Source organism: Perognathus longimembris, chromosome 6 (genome assembly GCF_023159225.1).
Source record: "Perognathus longimembris pacificus isolate PPM17 chromosome 6, ASM2315922v1, whole genome shotgun sequence".
Taxonomy (NCBI): domain Eukaryota; kingdom Metazoa; phylum Chordata; class Mammalia; order Rodentia; family Heteromyidae; genus Perognathus; species Perognathus longimembris.
Window position 1 is genome coordinate 73,400,661 of NC_063166.1, and position 18,055 is coordinate 73,418,715.

Below are 18,055 nucleotides of genomic sequence, written 5' to 3' on the forward strand. Positions count from 1 at the left end.
GAGCCATGTTTGTTGCTGGCTTTTTGGTAGTTAATTGGAGATTCCTTTCTACCAGGGATGCTCAGATCTCAGCTAGAATTAAAACATGAGCCACTGGTGCCTGGCATGATTTTTTTTTTTTAGCAGTTCATTTTGTATTTGATATTCCAGAAATGAGTAAAGCCTACTTAACAGACTATTCAAGGAAAAGGTCTTTTTTGTTTAAGTGAAGATTAACTAGAAACTTCTTTATTGCAGAAACACCCCTGAAGTCAGCTTCCTCACTAACGAATTCATCTTGAGATGTTTAATATGTGAGCAACTATGATCTTCCTACTTCAAGGAGAAAAGGGAAACAAATTTTCACTAGCTTGCTGCTTCAAAATCAGAATTAACAGTGAGCCCACTGGATATGTGGCTCAGTAGTAAGAGCAATCTACCCAAGTTAGGAAACCTTGATTTAAAACCCTACTGTTGCCCAAAACAAAACACAAAAAAACAGTGTGCCTGGCATTGGCCGTTCTCCAGAGTTCTCATTTATGTGACTTATTTTGTCTAGTTTACACAGCAGGGGTAGGTTTTAATAACTTTAAAATCAGGTTGATTAATGGCTATTCTTACATTGTTTGAAGGAAAGAGAGCTAGGGACAAGGCTTAGCATGACCATTAGTAGTTGTTGGTAAAGCATGGGTGGGGAAATGGAATTTGTATTTCTCATGTACTGGGCCTAAGAAAGGTACTTTTTTCTTTCCATGGACAGCATTGGGAGTTTCTAGACACTACTGTGCAGTGTCCTTCATACTACATTTACTTTTTTTTGTCAGTTAATTAACCCATTGTACATCTACTTTTATATGGCTACAAACAAGTACTTTTTTTTTTCTTTCTTTTTTTTTTTTGGCCAGTCCTGGGCCTTGGACTCAGGACCTGAGCACTGTCCCTGGCTTCCTTTTTGCTCAAGGCTAGCACTCTGCCACTTGAGCCACAGCGCCACTTCTGGCCGTTTTCTAGCTATGTGGTGCTGGAGATTCGAACCCAGGCCTTCATGTATACAAGTCGAGCTCTCTTGCCACTAGGCCATATTCCCAGCCCCTTTTTTATGTTTTTTAATAATTGGAGAAATAAGGAAAATAGTTGAATGACAAAGGAAAATTATAAAAGAGTCAAATTCTAGAGTTTCATTGGGATGTGGCCAGAGTTTGCTCTGATTTTGTAGCTTTGCAGGTCTCACTCTGTAGCTTAATATAACTTTGAGCCAGACATTGTCTTGCTCACTTCCCCACTACTGAGATTACAGGCCTGTACCATCATGTCTGGCCTTCATTAAGTTTTAATCCCCCCCTTTTTTTTCTAGCCATTGATTTTTCTCAGCAGTCTCAGTTCTTATCTCTTAAGTTTGGTTTGTTTGTGCTTGTCCAAACAACCAAGTTTTTGTATTTTAAAAGTCTGATTATCACTTGCCCCTGGGCAAGTCTTCAGGTACCAGAGTGAAGATGCAGCTGGTGAGAGGTGTCTAGATGATGTGCACAAATTACTTGTGCACGTGACCCTGGGAGAGAGCCTGTGCATTGGACCAAAGACTTAATGGAGATAAGTCTTGGTGGTTAGACAGAGAGAATTTGGATTACATGATCTCCTTAACAGGATTTTTTTTTCCCTCTCATTTGTCCTAGAATCCAGTGATATTTATGACTCAAACTATTTGTCATACCTGTTATTGATGAATTTTGACAATAAAGTTGAAAGCTTGAATAAACTCATTTAAGGTTTGTTTTTAAAATCTGGACACCAGTGGCTCACACTTTATAATCCTCCAGATTATGTTTTGCAATCTTAGCTACTATTGAGACCCTGGAGGATCTTGTGGTTTTTTTTGTTGTTGTTGTTGTTTGTTTGTTTTTGCCAGTCCTTGGGTTTGGACTCAGGGCCTGAGCACTGTCCCTGGCTTCTTTTGCTCAAGGCTAGCACTCTACCACTTGAGCCACAGCACCACTTCTGGCTTTTTCTATATATGTGGTGCTGAGGAACCGAACCCAGGGGTTCATGTATGGGAGGCAAGCACTATACCACTAGGCCATATTCCCAGCCCGAGGATCTTGTTTTGAAGCAAGACCAAGCAGGAAAGTCCATGAGATTGATCTCTAATTAATCAGGAAATGTCAGACTGGAGGCATGGTAAAATGCCAGCCAACAAGCTGACTACTCCAGTCTTTTTATTTCAGTTAGGATAATTATTGTCACCCCTTAGGTGGCTCTTCTTTCTTTCAGATAGAAATTGGAGAGTGGTAGATGAGAACTTATTTCTTCCCCAGTTGTAGAGATAGAGTAGTTTCAGGTATAAAAAGAAAAAATCCCTAGGGGCTGACTCAGCACCTTATGGCTACCTTTTAAAAGGATAGAGGGAGTCCATTAAAGCTGAAACAGAAAATACAATTAGTAGCATGTCCACTTTTGCAGTGGCTGTTATTTTGAAATTATTGCTCAGAAGACTTGAGAAACAAGAAATAATAAGGTAGAAAATTTCAAAACATGACCTGGGGAATCTGTAATGTAGTTTCTCAAGTAGCCTGTGTTTAAATGTATCTGAGAGTAGGTCCAGATTGCAGAGTTCATACACTGGAAGGCTTGAGAAATACTGCTCCCATATATAATTTAATTGTGTTTTTTTTAAAAATTTTATCTTTGTCCATTTGGACCAAAACAATTTTTGTTGTGTCGGTGCTGGTCCTGAGGCTTGAACCTAGAGCTTTTTATTCTCAAGGCTAGCGCTCTACCACTTGAGCCGCAGCTCCATTTTTTGCTTTTTTGGTAGTTTAGTGGAGATAGAAGTCTCACAGACTTTCTTGCCAGGGCTGGCTTTGAACTGCATTCCTCAGATCTCAGCCTCCTGAACAGCTAGGATTATGTGTAAGCCACCAGCACCCAGCTTTATAGATCAAAACAGTTTTTAAAATTCATAGTTTTTCCTACTGGGAGTGTAAAGGATGAATAGTTTAGGAAACAGACCCAGGGCCAAGAATAAGTTACCTAAAACGTACCTGAACATTGCATTAAAGGGACTCTTAGTTGCTCTAAGGGTTTCTTACTGTTAAACTTAGGAGGCTAAGGCAAGAGGATCTCCAGGGTTCAAGAACAGCCTAGGCTACATAGTGAGTTCATAGGCTGGACTGCATAGTGAGACCCTGTCTAAAAAAAGTCTTACTATTAGAAAGTGGAATTGACTTTCTAAAAGCTGTTAATGTAGTTGTTGGCATAGAACAGTGATTTAACTGTTAGAGTAATATAACTAGAATTTCAATAATGAACAAGGCCGCAATAAAAGGTCTTTCTATTAAAAGACATACTTGAGAACATGATATATGGAATGTGTGTGTGTGTGTGAATTGGAAATGTTCTGCTATCTTCCATCCTTCTGGGTTTTTAAGGGTATATATACCTACTAGGCAAGTCCTCTACCACTGAACCACATCTTCAGCTCAGGATTTTCTTTACAGCTGAAACCTTAAAAGAATTTTGTCTCTCTCTGAGCTTTTAGTCAGGAACTGCCTCTGACTATGGCTTTAAAAGGCTATTAACTGTGCCCTAGAATTTTGGAAATGTTATTATTGAGAATTGTAGTGATACACTCGGAGAAGTCAAGTCATTAAGATGAATCACACACTGGGTTTCTTGGATGGGACATGGAACAACATTGGTGAAGTATGAATTTAGAGTTCCTTTGGGGGAGGGAAAATTGTTTTGTTTCATTTTTGCTTTTCAACTTTTTTTTTGCTGACAGCCAGCTTTCTGTCTTCCTGACTGCTCTTAGTTTGGCCCTAAGGTCCTGTGGAGATATGCATACCCCTGGTACTGACCACACTCCAGATGACAGTCTTTATCACTGGAGAGCAGCCTTTATCTGTCCTAAACAAAACCAATCTTTAAAGTATTAGGAAATACTGGATGTAGAGTGCTAAATATGTTAATTTGTTTCAAATTCCAGCTTTGGGGATGTGATATCTAGGGATTATCTCAGAAGAGTTTTGATAATGAAGCAGTAAATACTTAAAATAATAATTGTTTGGAACTGGAGGTGTGGCTCAAATGGTGCTAGCCTTGAGTAGAAAAGCTCAGGACAGCACCCATGTCCTGTGTTTAAGCCCTAAGACTTGTAACCTCTGCCATTCTCCCCCAATTACTATACTTCTGCCTGCCTGCTATCTTCCCAACTGGAGATAGTTTTTGTTTTACTAGCTTCTTGAATACCAGGTTATGGGGAAACACCATTCATTTCAATAATTGATAAATCTACAACAAAAGGTCTTTATATTCAGGATACGCTTGAGGAAAACAAACAGCAATTCGGATTTTTTTTAATTAGAGATTTTATTGGAGGGGTGGCTCAGCAGTACAGTGCCTGTCTAATGGGGGCAAAGCACTGATTTTAAACATTAACCACCCTTGAAATAAGGAAATGTTTCTACTATCTTCCCTTATTCCTGGATTTTTAATAGCATTCATTCACAGCGTTGAAGATTGAATTTAAGGCCTTGGTGTGCTAGCAAGTGCTTTGCTACTATACTACATGCTCAGCTTTTGGGTTTATGAGACAGGGTCTTGCTGTGTAGCCCATCCTGGCCTGGAACTTGAAATCTGCCATCCCATACCTTTAAAATGCTGTTTACAGGTATGCACCACCATGCCTAGTTCTAATGTTCACTTTGTTAGTAAACTGCTGCTTATATATTTATTTGTACATCAAAGAAGAGCAGAGAGGGCTGGGAATATGGTCTAGTGGCAAGAGTTCTTGCCTCGTATACATGAAGCTCTGGGTTCGGTTCCCCAGCACCATATATATAGAAAATGGCCAGAAGTGGCACTATGGCTCAAGTGGCAGAGTGCTAGCCTTGAGCAAAAAGAAGCCAGGGACAGTGCTCAGGCCCTGATTTCAAGCCCCAGGACTGGCCAAAAAAAAAAAAAAAAAAAAGAGCAGAGAATTATCTTTGACAAAAGTTGTATTGTGTGTACCTTTGTGGGAGGAGGGGGGAAGGGAGAAGGTCAACTTTTGATTGTATAACTCTCCTATCTATACTTGATGACTGTTTGAGGTGGGAGCCTTTCATACTGTACCACCATTTTAATAAAATTTGTTAAAACCTGTCATTATAAATCAGTGTAAAGGATTCTGGCTCAAAATATCACAAAGAGCCCCTCTTCTTTCTACTTGAAAACTTTCTGCCCCCTCCCCCATTTTTTTTAAAATAAAAGCAAAGGACTCTCCTCTTATACCTTTATCTGATCATTATAATCTGCTATTGTTTTTATAATGACTAGTGTTCTTAAGCCCTTTTCGGAGGGCTAAAGAACATCTCCATGCAGGGATATAACCCAGTGCCCGCTTGGCAAGTGCTGTACTGCTGAGTCTAACCACATCATCAATTTGCAACTCTTCTCTCTTAAGAAAATATAAATGTTGGGGCTGGGGATATGGCCTAGTGGCAAGAGTGCTTGCCTCATATACATGAGTCCGTGGGTTCAATTCCCCAGCACCACGTATACAAAAAATGGCCAGAAGTGGCGCTGTGGCTCAAGTGGCAGAGTGCTAGCCTTGAGCAAAAAGAGGCCAGGGACAGTGCTCAGGCCCTGAGTCCAAGCCCCAGGACTGGCCAAAAAAAAAAAAAAAAAGAAAAAGAAAATATAAATGTTCCTGGCTGGGTTGACTTTTGACTTCATTAAAGACCCTTAGTTGGATAGTCTTGGCTACTCAGTTTGTCATCACTGACTGCGGCTAAGTTAATGCCAATATACTCATCTGGCGATGTTTGCTTGTATTGTCAGTGCATCCCTGAAAACCAGGAAATTCTTCAAGTTTTGGAAGATTGGGTTGTTAAGAGTACAACAGTAAAGTTTTACTGTTTTTCTTCCTAAGTTCTAGACCTGAGTATAGGAAAGAATTTAATAACCTTTTATCACATTGTTTCCTGATTGGACAAGATGAATTGGGTATAATTGGGTCTTTGAAAACCTAGACTCTTAAAGTTGTATGAAATGATTAGGTAAGTATAGTTCAATTCTGTATTAAGTTAGTTGTGAGAAGGTTAAGTAATGATTGTATCTCATTGACAGGTCTATGTAATTTCTTAGAAATTAGCCAGCAATTCTATTAAAACTATATACATGATTGACTTTAAAAATGAAAAATTGGGTTCAGGGAATATGACCTAGTGGCTACAGTGCTTGCCTTGTATACATGAAGCCCTGGGTTCAATTCCCCAGAACCACATATACAGAAAACGTCCAAAAGTGGCACTGTGGCTCAAGTGGCAGAGTGCTAGCCTTGAGCAAAGAGAAGCCAGGGACAGTGCTCAGGCCCTGAGTCCAAGCCCCAGGACTGGCAAAATCAGTCAATCAATCAGTCAAATTAAAAATAAAGGGCTAGGGATATAGCCTAGTGGCAAGAGTGCCTGCCTCGGATACACGAGGCCCTAGGTTCGATTCCCCAGCACCACATATACAGAAAACGGCCAGAAGCGGTGCTGTGGCTCAAGTGGCAGAGTGCTAGCCTTGAGCGGGAAGAAGCCAGGGACAGTGCTCAGGCCCTGAGTCCAAGGCCCACGACTGGCCAAAAAAAAATAAATAAATAAAAATAAAAAAATAAAAAAAAATTGGAAGATCTCTTCTGAGCCCCAGTCTTCATCTATACATGGAAGGGGTTAAGTTTGACAAGGACACATAGATGTCAAGTAGGTAATGAGCAGAGATTTGAAAGTCAAGACCTCATATGTGCTACCTTCTTATAATGAAGTTTCTTTTACCCAAGGTTACACATTTAAGTGACAAAACAAGAGCTTGAATCAGATGTATCTTGTAAACTTCCTTTTCATGTGTGTCTAGTTTTTCTTGGAGAATGAACTCTTTGTCTTTTGTCTGCCTGATTTGACACTACTTTATCCACTTGACTGATCCTGTACTTGATTTCTAAAACTCTAGGTTTGGAAATTGTTCTGTGCTAAACAAGCTTTGAGAGATTTTTTTTACTAGTTGGATCAAATTTTGCTGTACTAAGTTGATACTGGAGTTTCTTATTTCTAGATATTTTCTTAACCTACTTACTAGGAACATTTCTGTAACTTTTATTGCTTTAAGAAACAGCTCTGGGGAAATAAATTATCTTTAGAGAAATAAATGACACTTAAATAACTTGAATTTATTTGAATTCATTACATAAGTAACTCATGGTGCTGGATATAGAATCTGGGACCTTGGGCATAGACTTTAATTTTGGTTTTGTTTATTGAGGCTTGGACTTGAACACCACCCCCCCCCCTTGGCTTTCTCTCTACCACTGGAGCCATGCCTCCATTTCTGGCTTTTGTTGTTGTTGTTGTTGTTAGTGGGAGATAAGAGCTTCAAGGATTTGTCTACCTAGGCAAGTTTTGAACCAAAATCTTCCGATTTCTGCCTCTTGAGATACTAGGATTATAGGCATGAGCTACAAGCACCCAACTGGATTTTACTTTCATGTTTTCTTGATAAGAATCAACCCCAGGCTGCTTGTCTTTTATACATGAAGCCCTAGGTTCGATTCCTCAGTACCACATATGTAGAAAACGGCCAGCTGTGGCTCTGTGGCTCAAGTGGCAGAGTCTTAGCCCTGAGCGGGAAGAAGCCAGGGAAGGTGCTCAGGCCCTGAGTCCAAGGCCCAGGACTGGCCAAAAAAAATCAACCCTACCATTTTCTGTTTTTCAGGAAGCATGTCTCATTTAATTTTGTTTAATTATGAAAGAATCAATTTTTCAACAGTGATAATAATAGGTAGCTTTTATTGTTCCTTTCTCTCCCCTCTCTCCTCTCTCTCTTTTGGTGCAGATCCTGGGTCTTGAATTCAGTCTTGGGCTCTGTCCCTGACCTTTTTTCTCAAAGCTACCACTTGAGCCACAGCTCTGCTTTTATTCTACTTCTACTTTTGGTAGTTTATTAGGAGTGTCATAGAGTTTCCTTCTTGGGCTGGCTTCAGACTTGAATCGTCAGATCTCAAATTCCTAAGTTGGATTACTGGTGTGAGCCACTGGTGCCCAGCTTCTTTCTTTTGGTGGTACTAAGGTTTGAACTTAGCCTCATGCGTGCTAGGTGGTCAGTCTAACCCTGAGCCATAGTTCTAGCCCTACTACTTTTTTACTGAAGCACATTTGCCAAGAATGCCTTGAAGCTGATGTTTGACTCCTTATTTCCTCTCTTGGGCCCAAGGTCTTTATTTCATCTTGTTCTTTCACTTAACCACTTTTTTTTTCAGTTTAAAGAAAGGAGGAGACAGTTGACCTAGATCTTGTGTGTATTAGTCTCAAGACTTTCTTTTCAAAAGGCCCCTAATATAAGCAGTGTTAGTATCGTACTCCACTGACTTCAAAAAAAATCACCAAGACATTTTTTAAAAAGGAGGGAAATTTGCCATTATTGGGGAGAGAAACAGCCAGCAACTCAGGAGGCTGAGATCTAAGAATCACAGTTCGAAGCCAGCCCAGGCAGGAAAGACCATGAAACTCATTAACTCCAATTTATTACTAAAAAGCTGAAAGTAACAGAAACAAACAAAACCCTGAGTTTAAGCCCCAGAATCAGAGTGCGCGCGCGCGCGCGCGCACACACACACACACACCACACACACACCACACATACACAGACACACACACACACACACAGAGATAATAGCACCCACCTGCTTTATGTATAGACATTTGAAATGATGTTTAAAAGTTTGCAGTCTCTAAATTTAGAAGTATCATGATGCAGTGAAAACAGTTCAGTACTCTAGTGTCAGTTATTTGATGTTGGAGATTTTGAGGATAGGAAATAAATTTTTATCAGGTCTTCAAGACTAAAATAGTTTTCCCCTGCTTTGTTTTCTCTGCCTGCATATATACATAGACCAGCATAAGATATTTATCTTGTTTTGTTTGAGCTGGACTCTGGCTATGTAACCCAGGCTGGCCTTGAAATTGGGATGTTTCTGCCTCAGCCACCCAAGTACTGTGATCACAGGTATATACCACTATGTCAGGTAGGTTTCTACCTTTTTTACTGTAAAAGTAGTGCTTATTTAAGACCTTTCTCCAAGTTAATATCATTAGAACAAGTAAGTGGAAAGTTGACAGAGAAATTGTTAGAATACTTAGAACTTTTTTTCAGCCCTTTTGTTATTCTTTTAATCTGCCTTTTTGCCTTCTCACTTTTTTGTCACTTGTTTTTGTGAAATGTATTTCCTCTTAACTTTGTTACCATCCATTCACTCCTCATAAATACCTTGAGGTATGTCTTTAGGCTAACTCCCAGTTGTGAGATTACTGGGTCAAAAGGGAAAGAACTTGTGAGTTAATATTTTCAGTTATTCCCAGATTCCCCCCTCACAGAAAATATACCAACTAAACACACTTTGTTTTCAGAGATGTTAAATGAGGCAGAATGTGTCTTAGATTTGGTTAAATAGATACTTCCAGAGTTATGAGAATGTTAGGGTTTTATAGGCTTTTTTCCCTTTCATAAGACAGTAAGAAAATTGAGTGAGACATTCTAAGTACCTCCATGGTTAGCACCTTTAGTATTAGTGCCCCTTTCCTTTCTCGCATACCTAGGGCTGCAGCTGTTTGGATTCATATCTTAAGTACTTTATAGTGTTGTAAATTCTTTGAGGGCAGAGTCCTTAGCTGAGTGCTTTGGACTTACTTAAAGAATACATTTGATGGTTGTAAATTGAATTATCCCTCAATCCTGAAGCTAGTTGTAAAAGGATCCTTTTAGTACAGAACTATTTAATCCTTGTATAATTGCTAGCCAGCAACTATTCTTACAATTGGAAAAGAAACAGAGCCTTTACTTTTGTCTTTGGAAGTTTTTTACTTAAAAGCTTTTTTTTTTTAATTTCAGGGAAAACTTTGGATAATAGCAAAAATATTGATTCTTAGTCATTGTGCTTATTACTTATCTCTCCTTGCAGAGAACCTGCAGTGAGGTTATAGTAGAAGGAGACAGTTACAAGTTGTATATTTTGTCAAGGCAGCTTCAGAGGTCTCCTCCCATGTCTTTATCTAGAGTTTTCAAATGCTAGGAATTGAAACAGTTATTTCCAAGAGCTACTAAATGATGGGAATTCACAGTGAACTAAGTTTTCTTATGATTTAATATGTAGTAGTATTTGGTTTTTTTTGTTAAGTTTTATTTATTAATCAGGCAAATTCAGCTGTTCTTTTTGCATTTAATAGATAATTGAATTGACAGGATCCTTTCTCCAAATCATTGTAGCAGATCTGTTCTTAGATAAATTCCACTTAAGGGAAGAGGATATGTACTTCCTTTTTTTGTGTTCAAGGACATGAAAGTTCAAAGTATGCTCTTTACAAACATTTTCACCACAAGGGATATAGATCTTGGCTTTACTTTTCCACTGTCTCCTCTCTCCTCTTCTCACCAGCATCTTCAGCCAGATGTCCTACAGTTACTTTAAATACCAAATGATTTCGGTAAGCACATTGTTCCTCCAATCTTTTTCCTTTTCCTCATCTTTATTTGTTTTGCAAAGCTTTCTTGTTTTTGCCTCTTGTCCTCCCAGTTACCAGGACCCAGAGATCTGTATTATCTTTGACTGTTACCCTGCATTCACTGCACATAGCACTGAGTTTCTGGAATTGGATTCAGATTGTGTTTTCCTGAAAATGCTTACACATTTTTCCCCATAGTTCTTAGTCCCATTGCTGTCTGTCACTGTCTTCTAGGTTAATTAAAGAACAGGTAGCTTATACCCTTCCTTGTACACTTTCAACTAATCTTTCTTAAATACAGCTTTTATTCTCCTTTTTCTGCTTAAAGTGGCTCCTTGTTATCCTCAGGGAAAAGAACCTTCACTCTGAGTTAATTTTATCTATTAAACTTCATCTCTGGGTGCCTGGTGTGATGGGGCATGTCTGTAATCTCTCAACACTCAAGAGGCGGAGGCAGGAGGATTACATGTTCCAGTCAGCCTGGAGATGGCTTGAAGCCACATAACAAGACCCTGACTCAAGAAAATAAAGATTGAGGATGTAGCCCAGCTGTAGAATGCTTACATGTGCAAGGCTTGGTTTGATCCCTAGTACTTAGAAAACAAAAACTTGACAATTGCTGCTTTAATTTTTTTCTTTATTATCTTTAAGTAGTTGTACATAGGAGGTGCCACTTAACAAAGCAGTTTGTGAATACACTGCATCTTGATCAATGTCACCCTCTTCAACATTCTCACCCCCTTTCCACCTACCCCTTACCTTACTTGTCTTAATTCTGTGATGGATACAATGAATTTTTGACTATGTTCTTCCCCCCCACTCACTTTTTTTTTTTGCCAGTCCTGGGGCTTGAACTCAGGGCCTGAGCACTGTCCCTGGCATCTCTTTGCTCAAGACTAGCACTCTGTCCCTTGAGCCACAGCGCCACTTCTGGCCATTTTCTATGTATGTGGTGCTGGGGAATTGAACCCAGGGTTTCATGTATATGAGTCAAACACTCTTGCCACTAGGCCATGTTCCCAGCCCCCATACTTTCTTAAATCATCTCGGAGCTAGCTAGTCTGTTTACTGGACCCCCTCATATAACAAAACATAGAGATCATGTTTATTTTGAAGTATTTCAAGGTTATACACAGTACATGAGAGCAGAATGATGTGTTCCCATGTATCTACCGCCCAACTTGAATAACGAACACCTTCTGTCAATGTTATTTTATCTATCCCCATGTCTCCTGGTCCCCTTCCCTCACATTTTAAATCATATTAATAATCCACACCTGGGGCTGGGAATATGGCTTAGTGGTAGAGTGCTTGCCTTGCCCTTGGATGCATGAAGCCCTGGGTTTGATTCCTCAGTACCACATAAACAGAAAAAGCCGGAAGTGGTGCTGAGGCTCAAGTGGTAGAGTTGCTAGCCTTGAGCAAAAACTCAGGCCCTGAGTCCAAGCCCCAGGACTGGAAGAAAAAAAAAAAAAGAATAATCCACACCTTATTTACTCAGACTTACTTTATCTTTAGAGGTTATTTAACCTGCAAATCTACTTATCAATTTGAAAATCATCTGTACAGTTTAACCAGTTGGCGTTCAGTTTCTTTAAGTATGTTTGGCATTCAAAAGACATCCTCACTTTTATAGTCCTACTTATACTGATTCACATCTTCTTCCCTCTTACTTCTCCTCAGAAATCCAAGCCTACCATGTGGAATTATACTAAGTAACTTTATATGATCACAATAGCCACTCAGGTACCTATTTTAAGTAATTGCTATGTGTTACACTTTTTGGTGCCTGTCACAGCCTACATAGCATAATTGGAGCATATTATAGACATATAGTAACTGCTTTTTAAATTAGGGATACTTGAGAGTCCAATCATTGACTGAGGTCTTAACGGTGTTGGCGAGATTATTCAACTACAGCCCTAAGTTTTTCACCATGCATTTATCTTTACATTTTAGAGAACATTTTCTTTAAAAGGGTTGGAGACCTGGCTGTAAAATCAGTTTTGAAGTTTTATGCACTTAAATAAGTGTTACTGGCTGATTATCAGAAACCTGCTTAGAACTACTTATCACCCTAAAATTACGCACTGATTCCTCATTTTGATGAATGAATTTGCACACGTTTTGTAGGTGGGCATTGATGGGCTTGTTACCCACAAAATGTGTTTTTGTTGTTTTAAATATTATGTTCCTGCCATACTCTTCGGTGATAACATCATATCTTAATATTCTGAAGCTTCTTTGTTAAATCTGGACTACAAGTAAAATCAGACTACACATGCTTTATTTCAGGTTGTAGTGACTTGGATATATAGTCATTATTATGGCTTAGGATAGATATAATGGGCTAGTTCCCTCTAGTAAAGAGAGGTCACCAGCTTTGTGTTGGTTGACTTAGCCTTTTAAAAGGTAGATTTTAGACTTGAAGAAGAAGTTGGACAGTTCTGTATGCTGCATAGAAAATTGTATTCGACCCCTGTTTCTGAGACCATGTGTTTAATTTTTCTCATTTCTAATCTGGGAAATTCTCATAACCAGGGGCACAATTGTGCAAGTTTCTGTTCCCTAGGGCCTGGCGTAGAATAGTTACTCAATGGATTATGCCAAATAACTTACTTTGCTGTGCCAGCAATGGGCTGAACATACATATATTCTATAGGTTAATAATATATTGATATAAAACATATTACCTCAGAATTCAATACTGTAAGGTGGATGGGATGTCCTATGCCTATAGTCCCAACTCTTCAGATACCAAGGTGGGAGAATCCCAAGTTTGAGGCTAACCTAGGTAACTAGTAAAAACTGTTTAAAATGTGTTTTGTTTTTTTTTGCCAGTCCTGGGCCTTGGACTCAGGGCCTGAGCACTGTCCCTGGCTTCTTCCCGCTCAAGGCTAGCACTCTGCCACTTGAGCCACAGCGCCGCTTCTGGCTGTTTTCTGTATATGTGGTGCTGGGGAATCGAACCTAGGGCCTCGTGTATCCGAGGCAGGCACTCTTGCCACTAGGCTATATCCCCAGCCCTAAAATGTTTTTTATTCAGTAGCTTAAAACAAACATTTTCTCTCATAATTCCTGAGTCCATATCCAGGAGAATTTAGCTCAGTAGTTTGTCTCAGGATATCTCATAAAATTGTCAGTTTATCAGCCAAGGCTGCAGTGAACTGAAGGCTTAGTTGAAGCCAGAGGATCCACTTCCAAGATGGGTCATTCATGTGGCTGTTGGCAGAAATCTTCAGTTCCTCACCACTTGCCCCTTTCTATGAGACCATTGAGTATTCTGTGTGTGACAGCTGGCTTCTAGAATAGAGGGAAAGAGCAGGAAGGAAAATCTCTTTTATAACCTGGTGTTGAATGTTGCATTTTGACGCACACACACCCCCCACCCCCCACTCCCCCCCCCCCCCCACCGCCACTAAGGGCTAGGGTTGTACCTCAGTGGAGGAGCACTTGTCTAGTATACTGCAAGGCTCTGGGTTGGATCCCTCAGCATAGCTTAAAAAAAAAAAAGTAGAGACAAAACAGAGTGGGTCACCAAAGAGGAAGGAATACTTCTTTAAAGCAAGTGTATTAAAAGATGCATTGTATACATTTTGAAACCATCCTTAGCATGTGTTGGGCTAGTTATATTAAATACATATTTAACTTAAAGGATCTGATTCCACTGAACAAGCCATTGAGAGTAGTTTTGATATTTACAAAGGTTTGAGAACTATACCTATTCTTGGATCAAAAGATACAAATATTTTTTATTGGTTTATATTAGTTACACAGGGGAGAAGGGATTTCATTGTGACATTCCACAGAATTTGGTATCAGAACACAAACTTACAGCTAGTTCCTTTTTTTTTTTTTTTTTCTTGCCACAAGGCTTGAACTTAGGGCCTAAGCATTGTCCCTGAGCTTTTTTTCCTCCTCAAAACTAGTGCTCTATCACTTTGAGCCACGGCATCATTTCTTGTATTCTGATGGTTAATTGGAGATAAGAGTTTTCTGCCTGGGCTGGCTTTGAGTCAGCCTCAGTCTCAGACCTCAGTCTCCTGAGTAGCTAGGATTATAGGTGTGAGCCACTCCTTTTTTGTTGTTGTTGTTTTGTCATGGGGCTTGAACTCTGGGGCCTGGTCGCTGTCCCTGAGCTCTTCAGCTCAAGGCTAGTGCTCTACCACTTTGAGCCACAGCACCACATCTGGTTTTCTGGTGGTTAATTGGAGATAGTCTCACGGACTTTCCTGCCCAGGCTGGCTTTGAACTGCAGTCCTCAGATCTCAGCCTCCTGAGTGACTAGCGTTACAGGCGTGAGCCACAGATGCCTGGCTCCCCTTTTAATTTTTGGGGGGAAATTGACAAGCAGTATCTAAAATTCATCCAGAAATCCAGAATACATAAAGGGCCAAAATCAACTTATGGTATTTCATAATACTTATTTCAGGCCTAACAGTGAAGCTACAGTAGTCAAGATAGTGTATGTGTAAGATTAGAAAGAGGGTCCAGAAGTAGATGGTTACTTGATATTTAGTAAAGAGGCCAAGGCAATTCAATGGAGAAAGGACCATCTTCTCAAATATGGTATTAGGACAATTAGAAATCCTTATTTTAAAAAAAAGTGAACACAATGGGCTGGGGATATAGCCTAGTGGCAAGAGTGCCTGCCTCGGATACACGAGGCCCTAGGTTCGATTTCCCCAGCACCACATATACAGAAAACGGCCAGAAGCGGCGCTGTGGCTCAAGTGGCAGAGTGCTAGCCTTGAGCGGGAAGAAGCCAGGGACAGTGCTCAGGCCGAGTCCAAGGCCCAGGACTGGCCCCCCCCCCCAAAAAAAAAAAAAGTGAACACTTATGTTCTGTAGATGGAAATTAAATTAGTGTAGCCAACCATTACAATGACTGTGGAGGTTTCTCAAAAATCGAAAACTAGGGCTGGGGATATAGCCTAGTGGCAAGAGTGCCTGCCTCGGATACACGAGGCCCTAGGTTCGATTCCCCAGCACCACATACACAGAAAACGGCCAGAAGCGGCGCTGTGGCTCAAGTGGCAGAGTGCTAGCCTTGAGCTGGAAGAAGCCAGGGACGGTGCTCGGGCCCTGAGTCCAAGGCCCAGGACTGGCCAAAAAAAAAAATAAATAAATAAAAATCGAAAACTATCATATAACCCAGCTGTACTTGGTATATCTATATTAGAAGGACTTTTTAAGTGCACAGCCATCTTTATTCTGTCACTGTTAACAATAGCCACGTCATGGAATTAATCGAGGTATCTATCAGTTAATGACTGGATGTTTTAAAAAAGCATATGTACACACTGAAGTATTCAACCATTAAGAATCCATATTGAGGGCTGGGGATATAGCCTAGTGGCAAGAGTGCCTGCCTCGGATACACGAGGCCCTAGGTTCGATTCCCCAGCACCACATATACAGAAAACGGCCAGAAGCGGCGCTGTGGCTCAAGTGGCAGAGTGCTAGCCTTGAGCGGGAAGAAGCCAGGGACAGTGCTCAGGCCCTGAGTCCAAGGCCCAGGACTGGCCAAAAAAAAAAAAAAAAAGAATCCATATTGATTGCAGGAAAATAGATATAACTGGAGATAAGAAAGAAGGCACTAATGAAAACATTCACAATATAGGTAGTTAAGAAATAAGTGCAATCTAGACTATAAAGAACTTGTACAACTCAGTAAGACAAAAAATTTCATGGTAGAAAGATAAAAAGAACATATATTTGATAAAAGAAGGGAGGTGAAAAAATATTCTTCATTAAGTATTATGTATCTGCTAAAATAGCTAAAATTAAAGACCAGATATGGGTGAGAATTTGTAGAAATTAGAATACCAATTATATATAACAATGTAGCTATTTGAAATAGGTTGGCAGTTTCCTGTGAATATATAATATTTTTGTATGACCTAGAAATCTCACTTCTAAATGTGTGCCAAGAGAAATAAAATATGTATGCAGAAGGATGTATATACAAATGTTCACAACTGATTTATTCATGATAACCAGTACCTGGAAACAAATGTCCATCAACAAGTGAAGGTATAATTTTCAGTATATTCATTTAAGGAAGCACACTCAGGACTAAAGTGGAACCAGAGAGATGTTCAATGGTAAAGTACTTCCTTAGAACTCTAAGGCAAACTCACCTCTGTCTACTCAATAAAGAAACCAGCTAAATAAATGTTAAAAATCTGTGGAGCAGCCAGGCACCAGTGGCTTGTGCCTGTAATGCTAGCTACTCAGAATGGTGAGATCTGAGGATTCAAGTTTGAGGCAGGAAATTCCATGAGACTCCAATAAACTACTTAGAAAAAGAAAAGTTACTCTGGCTCAAGTGGTAGAGTGCTTGCCTTGAGCAAAAGAAGCTCAGGGACAGCACTCAGAATTAAAGTCTCAGGACCAGCAAAAAAAAAAAAAAAAACCTGTGGAGCAAAATAAATAAATCAGATGCAAAAGACTAAATCCTGTATCATTTAGTTTATCCTTGTGAACTTTAGAGTCTAATCTACATAAATTGAATCCATAATCCTATCAGATCTGTACTTTGTGGTGAAGGGTAGAAGGTGGAGATTTATTAGAAGGAGAGGGTATAAGGGAAACTTACAGACTGATGGATTTGTTGTAAATCTTGTTTGTGAGAGGGATCAATCAAGCCTGTGTATATGTTAAGAGTTATGTCTTTAAGAAAGCAGAAATAGCTAGAATGTGGTTCAAACTATTGAGGGCTGCCTAAGCTCACAAAAATGTATGCTTTGTCACTTAACAGCTAAGTTGTATTAGGAAGAACGCCAAAACTTGGTCTTTTTCACAAAATTAACTTCGTTTTTCCTGTCCTTCCCCACCCATCCCCACTGGTCTTAGGTGGTTATTTTTTGCTTTTTTTTTTTGGTCTTGGTTTTAGAGAAAGGGTAATGGGTGTCCATCTTCCCTCCAGTGGCATATACCATTACAGCTACTTTGCCATTTTAACCCTGTACTTCTTGATGGCTTGACTTGTTAACGTAGGCAGGTAGAAGACAGCTCATGTTTCCTCTTGACTAACTCATCTCTTATGATTCTAGATTCGCATAAACACAAAGATAAACACAAAGATCGAGAACACCGGCATAAAGAGCACAAGAAGGACAAGGAAAAGGACAGGGAGAAATCCAAGCATAGCAACAGGTAAGGGTTGAACCACCAAATCTCTCATTCAGCTTGGATTAGTTTTGCTGACTTCCCTGGAGTAGGTACTGACTCGATCCAAGATTAATAGCATGGGTAGCAAAGTAAGCAAAGGCCATATTTGATTCTGGAATTGCTAAGAGGATGCCTTGATAACTCAAACCTCATTGGGGGTGCCATTGTTAAAATCAAGATGTATAAAGCAAATACAGTAACCTTTCATTATATAATTAATTTAAAATAATTTTTAAGTAAATCAAGTATGAATTCATTGTAACATAGGATAACATTAGTCAAGTATGCTGAAAATTTCCCTTGATTTCAAAGTGCTTGGATTTAGATTTTTTTTTCCCTGTACCTTTAAAGAGTATGCACTAAGATCTCTTAACTAGGGCTTCCATTGT

General features: G+C 39.7%; 1 protein-coding gene across 1 annotated transcript in view; it reads left to right on the forward strand.

Moving 5' to 3' along the window:
* Top1 (DNA topoisomerase I) overlaps positions 1 to 18,055 on the forward strand; it is an 88,961-nt gene that overhangs the window by 14,912 nt on the left and 55,994 nt on the right. Inside the window, exon 3 of the mRNA XM_048349323.1 lies at positions 17,549 to 17,651. Coding sequence (XP_048205280.1) covers positions 17,549 to 17,651 — 103 coding nt within the window. The remainder of the gene's footprint in view (positions 1 to 17,548; positions 17,652 to 18,055) is intronic.